The following is a 14,157-nucleotide window of genomic DNA, read 5'->3' on the forward strand; positions in this document are numbered from 1 at the left end:
TGCAGAAAAACCCTTTCTAGTCCCTCACATTCATCACGTGTTTTTGTTTCAGGAAGGAGAAGAGGGAACAGTGACAGACACAAAATGGAAGAGCCCAGGGGTGCTTTGTGCAGCTTTGCACACTCAGCATCCTCCGGCTGTTGGCAGAGAAATTCTGATTTGAATGTTGGAAGGGAAAGAAGGAATGTGGAGGTGGATAAAGGTCTGTGGACAGATGCATGCTCAGCTACCTATGGCTTCGCTCCTGATCCTGCCGCATATTCAAAAGCCACAGAAGAACATTGCAGCCAGCATCTTGTAACATAACCAGGAGAGGCATTTAAATGAGACTTTGTAATTAATTCTTCCTCCTATCTATGCTAGGAACAGTACTACCTGAACCACCAAAGCTTTTAAATTATCATTGCTTCCTGGGGACCTCTTACAGCTGAAATGAACTTCAGCCTCACAGTGGCCAGAGGAGCACCATACCTACTGCCAGGTGCAGAGATGGCCATTGGGAATGTAGCCACCTGCAGGCTGCTTGCCCTCAGCACACTCCTCCCTTCCCAGCAGCACCTCACCAGCTATGCAGTTTTACTCAGATGCAACAGGAACAAAAGTGTGTTAAGCCAAGCTCTCTCCCAGGGCCATCCACAAACCCACCACCAGCTGCACCTTCTGCAAACACTCCTTGACTTCAGTGCCATCCTAGCACAGAAGTCAACACAAGGAATGGCCCTGCAGGAATTGGCTATTAGAGAGTTGGGAGGGTACATCCATAGCAGCATCTCAGCTACCCAGAAGCCCAGCTCTCTGCCAGGCTGTGCTGCCCATCTTCTGGAAGAGCAGGGCTGAAAGAATAAGCTACTCACACCCTCTATATTCTGCATCTTCCCCCCCCCTAGGGCTGCTCTTTTAGACTTACTAGTTTGTATTATTTTTAATGCTACAGCCATGCTTGGTGGGTGCCTTATTGCCATGTTTCCACAGAGCTCAGAGAAATGACAGCATCTGTTTCTGAAGGTGCTGTTGCTGCTGCAATAATCTGTGTGCACTAGCTCCTACCAGCAAAAGAATTTACGCCTATGAAGTAAAGATTAAAGTAAACCAACTTTGTCTGTTGTTATAGGAGCAGGCTACTCCCCTGAATCACAATAACACCATAAACTAGGCACTCGCTATTTAAAAATCTTTTTTGGTCCATCCTTGGGAACTGAGATTTCAGGAGACAACAGTAACACGCTACCTTCAGCAGGTTTAGCCCTTCAGCAACAGGTGCTTCCCCTTCACTCACTCACAGCAGCTGGAGCCCTCCAAGGCAGAGCAGGATCTCTTCTGAGATTCTCTGAGCCCAGTTCTAACAGCAACACAAAGCAAAGAGTTGTTGCTCACTAGAACAACAGATCATGTTTACTTAGCACAAGTATAGTTTGCAGGTGAAGTTCAGTGTAGCTGCTGTTATTTAGCATCTAAAAAAAAGTTTGTGCTGACTCACAGTTAGTACCCTGAAGTAGGTGCTGTGTTTTAATATTTCAGTTATCATTAACTGTAGCTGCTGTTGTGAGACTTGGTTATTCACTGTATATCTTGCTAGCTTCATTCAAAGCTAGAGAGATTTATGACTTGATTATTCTGTGAATAGTCTGTATATCTCCATAAATCCCAGGGGCTAGAAATCCTGCCTCAACTTACACCCTCCACCTGTACAGACTTACACCCTCCACCTGTACAGACACTATGAGGAATGTGAATCAGTGCAGAACTGGACTTGCAGGGTTTCAAGAGAGTCATGAACTGGTGTTTCCCCATCCCCTACTCTCCTCACATTATAGGTGTTACAGTTTTTAAAATTAAGATGAACTAGCACTCTTTTTATTATGGCATTATATGAAATATATTCATGTATTTTCAAGACTATATTTATAACGTGTAACATACTGTATAGTTCTCCACTCTAAGATATGCTTGTATTACAATTTAATAAGTTTAATAATAAAATCATCACTTACGAAATAACTGGTTTCAGATCTCTTATTAAAGAAGACCAGGGCTGGAGTACAGTTACTGCCGCATATTATTCAGAGCCCCCAGCCTCATCAAGCATAGCGCCGGCTCCAGCACGCAAGCACCAGCCCACGGTGGGGCGGCATCGAGCTCCCGGCCGGGCCCCGACAGCCGCACCCCCGCACACGGCCGGGCGCTGCGTGCACGACTAAAAGCAGTGCCGGATGACCGCCTCTGATCTGAGGTGTGGTCAGCACTACTCCTCTGATTGCCATGTAATTAATAACGCAGGCTGCTAAAGACAGGTCAGAAGGCAGATAAGTTCACGAACTGCATTCTCAGATAAGCTTCACGCATACCATTTAGCTGCAAGAGGCACTCCCTTAAGGGAGGCGTTAGACTTAAATAATGCTGATAATGGTCCAGCCAGAGAACTCCCCTGCCTTCGCACGATAGGGCGGAGGGCATCATCTGCTCCTGTCCTGAGCACAACAGAACTAAGCACCGCTTATCCTGTCCTGGAGATAGCTGGAAAGAGCAGCACAGCCTCAACTGAGCTGGTGTACTCTGGGGCAAGGGGTGAGCCTCTGCTCCTCCTTATAGCCACATGCTGCCCTATACATCCTGAAGAGACAGCAGATAGAAAAATTCCTTTTAATTAGCTTTGCTGCTCTTGAGCTTAGCTAGGAGCTAAGATCAGTACTTTTAGAAATACCTGAGAGGAATGCAGAACCCACTCAGCATCACTCCTAGCTCAGCCTGCAGTTTCTCAAAGCAGAGCAGAGGTTCTTCCTTGACTCGAGCAGAGTTGCACCAATCCCATAGCAGAACAGGCAGACAGCAAGATCAGTTTAGATAAAGGGCATTTGGAAAACAGCCACCAGGATCATTTTGTCTTGCAAGAAAACAAAACAACCACTGTGCCAAGGCCTACTCCTGTTCCACTCCTCATGCTCTGGAGAAAGGAGAAGGCATCCCAGAGACTTCATGTTTGGGAACCACTTTATTGCAACACAGATGCCTGTAACAAGTGAGATCACTTTCTCCACCACAGCACAGCAGCCACCAGCACCATGCTCAGCACTGCCCCAGCAGCCACAGCAGCAAAACCCAGAGTCCAGGTGGCTGGAGCTGCTCCTGTGGAGGAGAGAAGCCCTTGTTAGAACTAGACTGGGGAAGGGACTGGTCCATACCTATATTGAGTTGCACACTTACTGAAATCATTCACATCAGCTACTTGTCTTAACTCATCCTGCAGGAAAATAACAGGGCCTTTGCTGGAAACCCGGGAGGGACCATCCTTAAGGGTATGCTCAGCACTCCTTCTACCTCCTGTGGAGCAGCAAAAGAGTTGTAGATGACAAAGATGCCTAGCCCTCAAGGCCAGGAGGCTTTGGCCACCTTCTCAACACTCAGCCAAGCCTGCCATGCATCAGAACAGAGAGGGGAGCCTACAGTGACTCCTGCATTTCTGTCAGGGTGGCAAGAGCCTTTCCTCAAAGGAAAAGAGCAGGAAAGGCCTGCTAACCTGTACCAAGGAACAGCATGTGCTCCTACCCACTTGGCTGGGAGACCAGAGCCCTGCTGCCCCTTCAGATGCAACAAGGTAAAGACACTTACTGATTCTAGCAGGACAAACAGTGGTGGTGCAGGACTCCTGCACAGACCGGTGGCACACTGAGGCACTGCAGTGCAGGTACACCTAGAATGAAGGCAACACAGCCTTGAATTGCTCTCTGTGTGTAGCAAGGTAATATCCTGCTGTGGTGCACTGAACCTGGCCAGGATAGCAGCTTTGATACCTTGTCCACAGCCTTCAAAAATGTCAGATCTGGCATTACAACACTTCTCCTGGACTCCTAGAATTAGCTCAGTTAGGTAAGCACTGCCTAGGTACACAACTGGGACCAGTTTGGAGTATTGGTTGATCGAGGAGCACTAGAGCAGACAGCATAGGAAACAAACTCTATCACTCAAGTGCTCAGTAGTTCACAAGAGTCACATACCAGATACCTTCCAGGCACCAGAAAGCTACTTCCAAGTCATTTTAGCTAAGAAGTTTACAGATTTGATTTGTGTAGTTTAAGGTATGTGGTCCAACTATTTCAACACATCTTAGACAGCAAGCTAGCACTTAAGTACATCTGCTGTTTCAGTAATCTCATTTTCTGTCACACTGCTCCACTGATACATTATCTATACTTAAAACCATATCAAGGAATGAAGATAGGAAACCACCTAATGTGTGAGCAATAAGAACCAATTCAAGAGGAATCTGGGGAACCAGGAAGGCAGCTTACCAGCCCAGAGAGCAACTCTTGGGAAGCTGAGTCCACAAAGGTAAATGTGTAGAAGGTGAAGCGCTGGTAGTGTGATGGAAACAGTAGTCCTGAGGCAGTACTCAGAGGTACCAGCTGTGTCTGATAGTTGTCTCCTGCATAAGGGCACCTGAGAAAGAGGCCAAAAGTTAATGAGTACAAGTCATTCCCCCACACCCAACGTTGTTTACAAGCCACTTACCCATTCACCAGGACAGGCCACTGTGTCTGTTGATGAGGATTGATACTTGGTGTGGCCCAGCAGTGGTGCAGTACTAGAACCAGGTCAGGGTCTGTCCTCTGAAGGATTCTAACTTCTATGTAAATAGGGTCTCTCAAAACCTTCACAATGGGGTAGTCACTGGCAGTGTAGTAGGAACTGTATCTTTCATCTGGGTGAGGAAAAGAGGGCTATTTTAGAGCAGGAATAAACAAGTAGAGAAACTGAAAGCGTCCTTCATAGCTATGCCATCAAGTCATCCATGTGGCAGAGAAGCAGTAGCAGGATTCACTCCCTTATTACCCAGCAAAGAGCAGAGCCCTACACCAAGAATCCAGACCAAGTCCTGTGGACCTCTCATACCTGAGGCAACACGCAGCTCCAAGGACAGAGGACCAGGCTGGGAGACAGCAGGGAGTGGTGGCAATGTGAAGACCTGAACGCTCAAGGGGACAAAACTCCCAGTGATGGCAAAGCTACAGCGGACGTGTAACCTGATGGGGCAGGAACACTGATCAGGCGGACAGGCTACTCTGACATTGCCTAGCTTTTCTCCAAGATCACAACCTAATTATCTGCTTTAGTTAATTGTATCTCCAGAGTCTCTTCTTGATCAGTCATAATTCTCTTCAGAGTTCAGATTCAAGTCCACAGGGTGGCACTGATCAGCACTAGCTTTATTCCCCTTGATTGGAGACATGCCAGTCCCTAACCAATTCAGATGACTGCTGTACATTCCGAACTTGCGTGCACACTCTCTGGACAAGTTCCTGCTTGTTAGAGTAGTGCCTGCCCCAGGGTATTACCTGAAAGTGCTGTCCCTAGTGACAGAACCAAGGCTCCCTGTCTTCACATCCCTGGATGCCACCAACTCATTCTCATATATGGCCTGATCTCCAGTCACCTGCAATAACAGGGCAGACATTTTGATTGCAGTGAAGTCAGGCTGGAGAACAATCAGCTTCTGAAAATCCATATGGTGCCCAGTGCATAGTCAAAGTCACATCAGGTTGCTACAGATTTACAAGCTTCAGCTCATTCAGCTACAACTCTTACCTGAAAAGTAGTGCCACAGGCAGAGAGTGGGAACTGGTACACAACAAAGGCATTGTTTTTCACTACAGGGATGCAGCCAGCAACGCGCCCACTGGCCAGATGCACAGAATCCAGGGCAACAGGTGGCAGGGTCACATCTCGAGAGACAGCAATGGAAAACTGGCCATCTGGTGAGCAGTGTGCTGTCACTGGGGGGAAAAAAGAGTCAGTCTTAAGTCCAAGGAGAAACAGCCCCAAATACAAAGCACAGAGAAGAGCAGCAATACCTCCTTCCAGTAAACCCCACTGCATATACTGAGTAAAGCAAGGTAAAAGTGTTACCAGCACTAGATACTCTCAGCAGCACTGATTCTGAACATAAACACAAGTCTGTTGCAATACTCATTATGGGTTGAACACACAAACGAGTTTCCTTGACAACCAGAACAGCCCTAAGCCAACTGCAGGACTGGTACACACCCATCCTGCTCTGCCAGAGAAAACAGGCACTCCAGCCAGCCACCGCATCAGAGAGGAGGATGGCCATCCACACTCACCTGTGTTACCATAATAGCACGTCTTCTCTTTGTCCCTGGGGTTATAACAACAGCCTCGCTCTTCACAGTCTCCCTGGCTAACGGGTAAGGAGGCACAGGACAGCCGGTCCTGAATGTGGACAGCAGAACAGACACTGCTGCTAGGAGCATCCAGAGCTACAAGAAACAGGAAGAACTTGCAGCAAGAGCACAGCAGAGAGGGTCAAGGGCGTAGGGAATACTAGTTTGATTTTGCATTTGAGAGAATTTTCACAGATCCAGGCGAGAGTCAAACATATGGCTCAGAGCTGGCATAGAAGCCTGCTGACAAGCAAGTACCCAGAAAACCATGGCCCTCTGCACTGACATCCTCCAAGACGTCACCTGTACAGACATGAGCTACCTCTTCCATCCCACAGGTGGAATAGGAACAGGCACCTTCTAGGAAGGGCATTCATGGCTACAGGCAGCACTTTATTTGTCAGTCTTACCAGGAAGGTCTGCAGGGCATGAGAAGAGCTTCTCTTCATGAAGAACTTTTTGTCCAGCAGCATCTGTCCCTTCTAGCCCAAAAATTATGAAGTAATTTCCATCCTAGGAGAGAGCCACACTAATCAATGCAACCAGAGCAGAGGTCACTGCAGCCCCAGCAGGGTCTCCAGGTTACTCACCCATCTGAAGACATAGCAGCTGGTGTAGGAAACTGACACTACCCTGGAGCCATCTGAAGCCTCAGACACCCAGAGACCACAGCCAGAATCATTCTGCAGAGCATGTGCCTTACCCTCAGTATCTAATAGAAGATGAGACAGAAGCAGGGATTCAGCACACCACTCTGAAGACATATGTACTATATCTCTATTGTTTGGTGAAAAGAAAGGGCATCTCAGCCCACAGTAGGGTCTACATTAGCAGAGAGCTGGGAGGGAACCTAGTAGCCAAGGCCACATAAATGCAGGCACAACATTCCACTCAAATCCCTGAGTGCTGGGTCAGGTAATGAGCTCCCAGATTACACAAGTGGCACTAGAACTATTAACATATCACATCAGAACCATCATCCTTCACATTCCAGCCATACCTCAACACTGGGTAAAGACAGCAGCAGCCAAAAAGCTCCTTGACTAAAAGCCCCAAAACCCTCACTTACCCCAAGCAGTCAGCACAAAGGAAACATTCCCTTCCCAGCCAGGAGGAAAGGTGAGCTGCAAACTCCCTCTGCCACATGCCAGCAAGCCAGGGTCAGCCAAAGGGCTACTCCAAGTCCCTGCAAACAAAACAAGGGGACCAAGCAACCCCCAGAAGAACACAGCTCCAAACACAGCCAGGGACTGCCCTACAACACCCATCCTGCTCTCCTGCCAAGCACCATGAAGCACCTGCTCTTAGCCTGGCCCTTTTAAGCTGTGGGGCCAGATGGGAATAACAAGTCTTGATGGTTGCAGGTGGACACAAGTCAGCAGTTTAACACATTCTACTGCTCCCAGGTGCCTCCAAATCCATCACAGTGTGCTTGCACCTATTTCAGCTGAGCTTCTGTCAAGAGATGGCTCTGTGTTCGTTAGCTAGAGCTGAGAGCAGCTCATTTTTGCACTGCACTCTGGAGCTCCAGAAGGGCCTTCCAGCTCTTCCTCTCCTGATGAGTTCTTCCCCTCACTGGCCAGTCCAGCAGTTCTGCCTACCTTTCCCATTGTTTCCCCCCTTGATGCACTGATGGGTCATTCCTTGGCATAAGTGTAAAAAGCTGAGTGACAGTGCTCTCTGTTGCAGGTGTCAATGCTTCAAATCCTACACACAGGCCGCTAGCATGGAAGCACAGAAAGAGTCCCCTGCATGCAATCAATGGCTAAGTAGGGAGCTGTGCGCATGTGAAAAGATATGATTTCCATTAAATACTCCTGGCTCTGGACTGCAGCACTGTTTACAGTGCAGGGTGTTTGGGAATAACAGGGAAAGGCTGCTGGGCATTGGGACCACCTGCTCTGTGGGACCTGCACACCAGAAGTCAGTAGGTTTCCTTGAGAAGCTGTCAGTGGGCAAGCATAGATAAGAGGGAGTCCTCCATTATCCCAGAGAAAGTTTGTCCTGACTAAGAAGGGAGCTGCCAGTACCCTTTGTCTGCTTGTAACTGCAACATTTCTCCTCCTCTTATGCAAACAGACTTGCTATTGCCACACATCTGCCATACAGCTTTCAGACGTTAGCAACATTTTCTGCTGATAATTGGCTAAATAATAGCAAATAAATGAAGTACTTCAGAGCTACAAAAACGGTTCTCTTTTTCACTTATAGTTTATGTTGATGGGAATTTTTTTGCAGATATTTTAGCAATAGCTCTATTTGCAAACAACAACAACAAACAAACAAACCTAACTCTGGGAGTGCTGCAGTTTCACCACAGCAATACCTGTGTTAAGAGTGGTTTCAGTTATCACCCTTTCTAAGTTCTCTGTACATACATGTGACTGCCATGTTGGTTGATGTGGAGATGGGAGGCAAGTGAAATGCACCTGATACCTGTGAAAGCAAACTGCTTTGTTTGTTGTGACAAGCAGTGAAAATCACTTTTGCTGAGAGGAAAGATGTAGATCTGTCTCATTCCCAAACTTCTTCTTTATCCATTTGCTAGTTTTCTTTCACCTTACAACATGCATGCCCAACCTTTTGGCTTGGAGAGGAATTGTCTTGGGCCACACCTATGTAGGACACTCCAAAGTAATGCCTCCTATTTATTACCACAAAACTACAACAGATGCAAAGAGCACAGTAAAACTATTTGAGAATGCACCACCACTGCTTCACTGTGTTCATATCCACTGTCTGGTCTCCATAAATGCTCAGCAAGCTCTGAAAAATATCATTGGATGCCATTTCTTCTGCACAGAGGAGTTCAGTAGCATGTCTTTGCTCCATATGCGCTTCCATCTCAGATGCCATTTTGTCAGAGTGTCCCTCTGCTGCCATCTGTCACACAGCAACAACATGGAACAGGATACTAGTAGGAAGATTCAGCCTCTACTGCCATCCCACCATCATTCAGTTCTGATGTCATGGGCCAACATAATAATATAGGTGGTATTACTTTTGGAGCAGCCCTTGTGAAATACATAATGTAGTTAATGCATATTAGTAACAAAGTTTTTTGTTTTGTTTTAATTAAAACATAAAGGAAGAGAGCAACAAAAACATTAGTGGGATGTCAGGACTAGAGGGAATGGTTTCAAGCTGTGGAAGGGGAGATTCAGGCTGGACATTAGGAAACATTACCTCTCAGAAAGGGTGGTGAGGTACTGGAATGGACTGCCCAGGGAAGTGGTAGAGTCGCTGACCCTGGGGGTGTTCAAGGAGCGATTGGATGTTGTGTTGAGGAACATGGTTTAGTGGGAGCTATTGGTAACAGGTGAACAGTTGGACTGGATGATCTTTTAGGTCTTTTCCAACCTTGGTGATTCTATGATTCTATGATACTATATGTGACCTTGATTTTGCGAAACGACTGTTTCAGCCTGATTTGATGGGAGTAGTTGTGATTCCTAGGCAGTTCTCAGGTGAGCCATCAGAGATTTTGGATGAAATTTTACTCTTTCTGTGCTTCACCCTTGAAAACAGTTGTTTGCAAATGTATGTACTGCCAAAAAGTGATCACATGAATAAGGCATGACTGTGCAGCCTGGTAAAGAGACATGATCAGATTTTCCTTTGAGTTTTGTGTCTGATTGCAACTCTGTATTCCACATGAAAATCCACAGGTAATACATTTATGTCTACTGAAAATGGACTCACAAATAAACCAAAAGAACTGATATTTTTTTAGGCCATTTCCTTTATTGGAAGAAAATGAATCCAATTCCTCTATTGAAAAGGAAAGCAAAGCTGCTTATTTAACACAGGTCAAAGGACTGTTTCTAGCCAATATGTAACAAAGCATACAATTACACGCCATAAAAAGTACCAGCACTGCACCGTACACTCCCCGTGCTCTGGTTTCAGCCCAGTGTAAACATCATACCAATGGTATGTTGGGAGCAACAGGCATGCGCCCAAGACCGGGTCAGGGCCACTCAGTGGGGCAGAGCCACCACCACAATGGTCCAGGGCATGGCTGTATGTTGGATGTGCCTGCCTTACAGCAATCGCAGATGTGTAACTATAACTTCAGTGCCTCAAGTGGAATACCACTCCCACAATATGAACTCTGTAACAATGAACTTGGAGGGAAATAAGTAGTATTATGAACACACTTCAAATTTTTTAAACATGTAAGCCACGCCGTGTATGACACAAGGTGTGCCTTTAAACACCATTTCATATCTAACAATACCTGCTTTGCAAAACAAGCAAAAATCAAATGACTGATTTGGAGAACTGACTAACTCAGCCACGTGACCAAAAAAACCTGTTGATTACCTAACAAAGCAAAATGCTACAGTATATAAAGGGACAGTCTGCCACAACAGCAACATAAGAAGCTTGTGTCCAACAGGGAAATGTTGCTCCTGGGAGCAGCCAGTGTTGTCCTCCTGGTTTGTGTTGCTTGCTTGCTCTCCATCCTGCAATGGAGAAACAGGTCTGGAAAGGGGAAGATGCCCGAGGGACCAGCTCCCCTTCCCATCGTAGGAAACATACTGCAGGTGAAACCAAAGAATTTAGCCAAAACTCTGGAGAAGGTAAGGACGCACTTGTTTCATCTCAGATTCTGCTAATGGTGAGCAATGTGAGGGCTATATGCGTGGGGATGATGTGTGGTTGTACCCTGCTGAGTGGCAACAGGCAAGGAGCAGAAAAGCCCTGGGGATTTCAGCTGGACCCCTCACTGCTGCCCCCCTTGTTTAGGGGCTGATGGCTCACTGATGCTCCTCTTGAGAGGACCAGGCCTTATTTAACACTGCAGGTCTGCAAGGCTGCACAGGCTGGAGCAGGAGGCATCAGCCCAATCACTTTTCAATCCTTCCTCTCTACCTGCTCCATGGCCACGTTCCCTCTTGCATTTTGACAGCTCTCTGAAAAATATGGGCCAGTCTTCTCAGTGCAACTGGGTTCAACTCCAGTGGTGGTGCTGTCGGGATATGAGGTGGTGAAAGAAGCCTTGATTGATCGTGCAGATGAGTTTGCTGCCAGAGGACACTGGCCTATTGGAGACCGGGCTAACAAAGGATTGGGTATGTTCACTGACTGAGCTTCCTCAGAGGAAAGGGAAGTGATGAGGACAAGTATGGCAGATGAGGGCTGGAGCAAATGAAGCATGAGGGCAGTCAAAGAGAAGAGGGTGGGTCCCTCCGGGACAAGGGAAGGCAGGGCAGCTCACAACCTCTGGCTTCCACTCCCTGAAGAGGGTAAGAGAGACATGTAGCTGGACTTGTCTCATGAGTGCACAGTGAAGGGCAAGAAGCAACTAAGCCATATTGCAGAAAGGGAAGTTCTGTGTGGATACAAGAAATGAACTGTCAACAAGGAGGTTGGTTATGCCTTGGAGAAGGCCAAAAGTGGGCTGCTGGACTACAGCATCTCCAGAGAAAGCCTCCAAACCACAGTTCTATGTCAGTGCTCCCCCAGAGACAGCACTCACTCTCATTGCGAGCCTCCACTCAGCTCAGGTCCAGCACACCAATGACAGGCCTGTCCTCTTTCTTCTTCCACTACAGGCATTATTTTCAGCAACAATGAGGGATGGTTACAAGTTCGGCGGTTTGCTCTCACCACTCTGCGCAACTTTGGGATGGGGAAGAGGAGCATTGAAGAGAGGATCCAGGAGGAAGCTGAGCACTTGCTGGAAGAGATCACAAAAACAAAGAGTATGATCCAATTCTAAAATAGCCTACATTTGCAAAATAGGAACATGCCAAGGGAGCCCACGTTCTTTGCAGAAGCTGTGGAGCCTCCATTCTTGGAGATACACAAAAGACGTCAGAACGTGCTCCTTGGGAGCAGCTCGAGGCGGCACTGCTAGAACAGTGGGCAAGGTGGCCTCTCAAAAGTCTCTGAACTGTTCAGTGAGTCTGTTAGTGCACCTCCTTGTGCATTCAATCCCTGAAAGCTGTTCACAATGACACAATCATGCATAGCTCCATATAGCAGAACATAAAGTTCCATAAAGCAGAACATCTCTGCTTTAATTCAGAGACTGAATTCCCACTGTCCGTTGCAGCTCCTTTTACCCATGGCAGCCACAGGTTTTCTTTAATTATTTCTTTACCTGTTAATAGACTGTAACTTTTCTGAACTCACAGGTATGCCCTTTGACCCAACATTCAAGCTGAGCTGCGCTGTCTCCAATGTCATATGCTCCATCGTCTTTGGGAAACGATATGACTATAAAGACAAGAAGTTCCTGTCCCTGATGAACAACATGAACAATGTATTTGAGATGATGAACTCCCGCTGGGGACAGGTACATTCAGCAGACATTTCAGAGAAGGATCAGGAGGCCTCCCTCACAGGGAAGTCTCTTCTAATTCTTCACAATAAGACCTATAAACACCCTGCTGCAGATAAGAGAATATCTGCAGGATACAGTTGATCCCTTGCCACATTATGGCAGTGGGGTTGGAACAAGATGATCTTGGTGGTCCTTTCCATTCCAAGCCATTCAGTAGGAATGGGCAGTTAAGCACTGGAATAGGCTCCACAGGGAGATGGTTGAGTCAGCACCCCTGGCTATGTTTAAAAAGTAATTAGATGTGGTGCTCAGGGAAATGACTTAAAAGAGGGTCATTAGAGTTTTGTTAGTACGGTTAGGTTGCAGTTGAATGTGATGATCTTTAAGGTCTTTTTCAACCCGAGCAATACCATGAATCTATGGATAACTCTGAAAATTCTGACCAGGCTCAAGCAGGTCCCCATTGCTTTATTGGAACTCCCAGCCACACATACCTACTGCTTGGCTCAGTCTTGGGGACTGAAGCTGCCTTAGCTTTTTGTTATCACAAATAATGGGGCAACTGTCACTCCGGTGACCTCTCTGTTTCTTTCCTTCCAGTTATACCAGATGTTCTCCTATGTCCTGGATTACTTGCCTGGACCACACAACAATGTATTCAAAGAAATTGATGCTGTGAAAGCCTTTGTGGCAGAGGAGGTAAAACTGCACCAAGCCTCCCTGGATCCCAGTTCCCCACAGGATTTCATCGACTGCTTCCTCAGCAAAATGCTGGAGGTAAGGAGACACCAAAGCACAGCTCATCCCCAAATACACATCTGCTGATGATTTCTCCCAGCTGGCTGCTGCACTTAGCAGAGACATTCAACAACTCTGGGTGGAAACAAAATTATGGGTGACACAAGAAAGGGACACGATTCTCCTTTCAACCCGAGAATCAGCAAGACCTTTTCTCTAGGAAAAAGACAATCCCAAATCACACTTCAACATGACGAACCTGATAACCACAACCTTTGACTTGTTCATTGCGGGAACTGAGACTACAAGCACCACTACGCGATATGGGCTGCTGCTTCTTCTCAAGTATCCAAAGATACAAGGTAACAGTCTACAGTCCTTTCCCCTCTACTCCTCCCCAGGTTGTGACACATCTGGTACTCTTTCTGTCTCATACTCTGCATGCATGGGCTATGTCCCTGAACGCTCATAACACTTGGAGCCCATGTAGTGCACCCCCTCAATGGCCAGGGAATTGACTATGTCCACATCTTTATCTCGAGGAGCTCGTATTTAATCAAGTTGTTTAAAAGCATTCTTGGAATAGGCTGAGTGGGGAGAGGCATTCCAGACATCACCAAAATCAGCACAAATGTCCTCCTCATCAGTAAATTGAAAATGAACCCAATGGATTTGAGGATTATTTAGGACAGCCTGCTTGATTGGGGGTTGCCTCGTTCGCCCATCTTACCAGCTGTGCTTCTCGTGACAGAGAAAGTTCAAGAAGAGATTGACCGGGTAGTGGGACGATCACGAAAACCTTGCGTGGCTGACCGGACCCAGATGCCCTACACAGATGCAGTCGTCCATGAAATCCAGCGCTTCATTGCCCTCATCCCTACAAGCCTCCCTCATGCTGTCACCAAAGATATCTACCTCAGAGACTATGTCATTCCCAAGGTTAGCAGG

The 14,157-nt window shown here is 46.9% G+C and overlaps 3 protein-coding genes across 4 annotated transcripts in view; 2 read left to right on the forward strand and 1 right to left on the reverse strand.

Moving 5' to 3' along the window:
- The window catches only part of LOC107315820, a 29,359-nt gene extending 27,361 nt beyond the window's left edge, over window positions 1-1,998 (forward strand). For both annotated transcript variants that reach the window (XM_015866564.2, XM_015866565.2), the window contains exon 9: window positions 53-1,998. The gene's annotated coding sequence lies outside the window, so the exon portion shown is untranslated. The remainder of the gene's footprint in view (window positions 1-52) is intronic.
- Window positions 1,999-2,974: 976 nt separating this feature from the next.
- Window positions 2,975-7,467, reverse strand: ZP4 (zona pellucida sperm-binding protein 4-like). The gene is given in 12 exon segments (NM_001323209.1): window positions 2,975-3,123; window positions 3,202-3,318; window positions 3,607-3,688; window positions 4,287-4,434; window positions 4,507-4,696; window positions 4,888-5,018; window positions 5,331-5,428; window positions 5,581-5,768; window positions 6,117-6,272; window positions 6,587-6,689; window positions 6,767-6,888; window positions 7,246-7,467. Coding segments are annotated over 12 exon segments (1,635 nt in total). The 5' UTR covers window positions 7,445-7,467; the 3' UTR covers window positions 2,975-3,022.
- Window positions 7,468-10,542: 3,075 nt separating this feature from the next.
- The window catches only part of LOC107315788 (cytochrome P450 2C9-like), a 34,642-nt gene continuing 31,027 nt past the window's right edge, over window positions 10,543-14,157 (forward strand). Inside the window, exons 1-4 of the mRNA XM_015866488.2 lie at window positions 10,543-10,762; window positions 11,092-11,254; window positions 11,738-11,887; window positions 12,323-12,483. Of these exons, the coding sequence (XP_015721974.1) occupies window positions 10,583-10,762; window positions 11,092-11,254; window positions 11,738-11,887; window positions 12,323-12,483 (654 nt within the window). The 5' untranslated portion in view covers window positions 10,543-10,582. The remainder of the gene's footprint in view (window positions 10,763-11,091; window positions 11,255-11,737; window positions 11,888-12,322; window positions 12,484-14,157) is intronic.

The sequence above is a fragment of the Coturnix japonica genome, chromosome 6 (genome assembly GCF_001577835.2).
Source record: "Coturnix japonica isolate 7356 chromosome 6, Coturnix japonica 2.1, whole genome shotgun sequence".
NCBI lineage: Eukaryota > Metazoa > Chordata > Aves > Galliformes > Phasianidae > Coturnix > Coturnix japonica.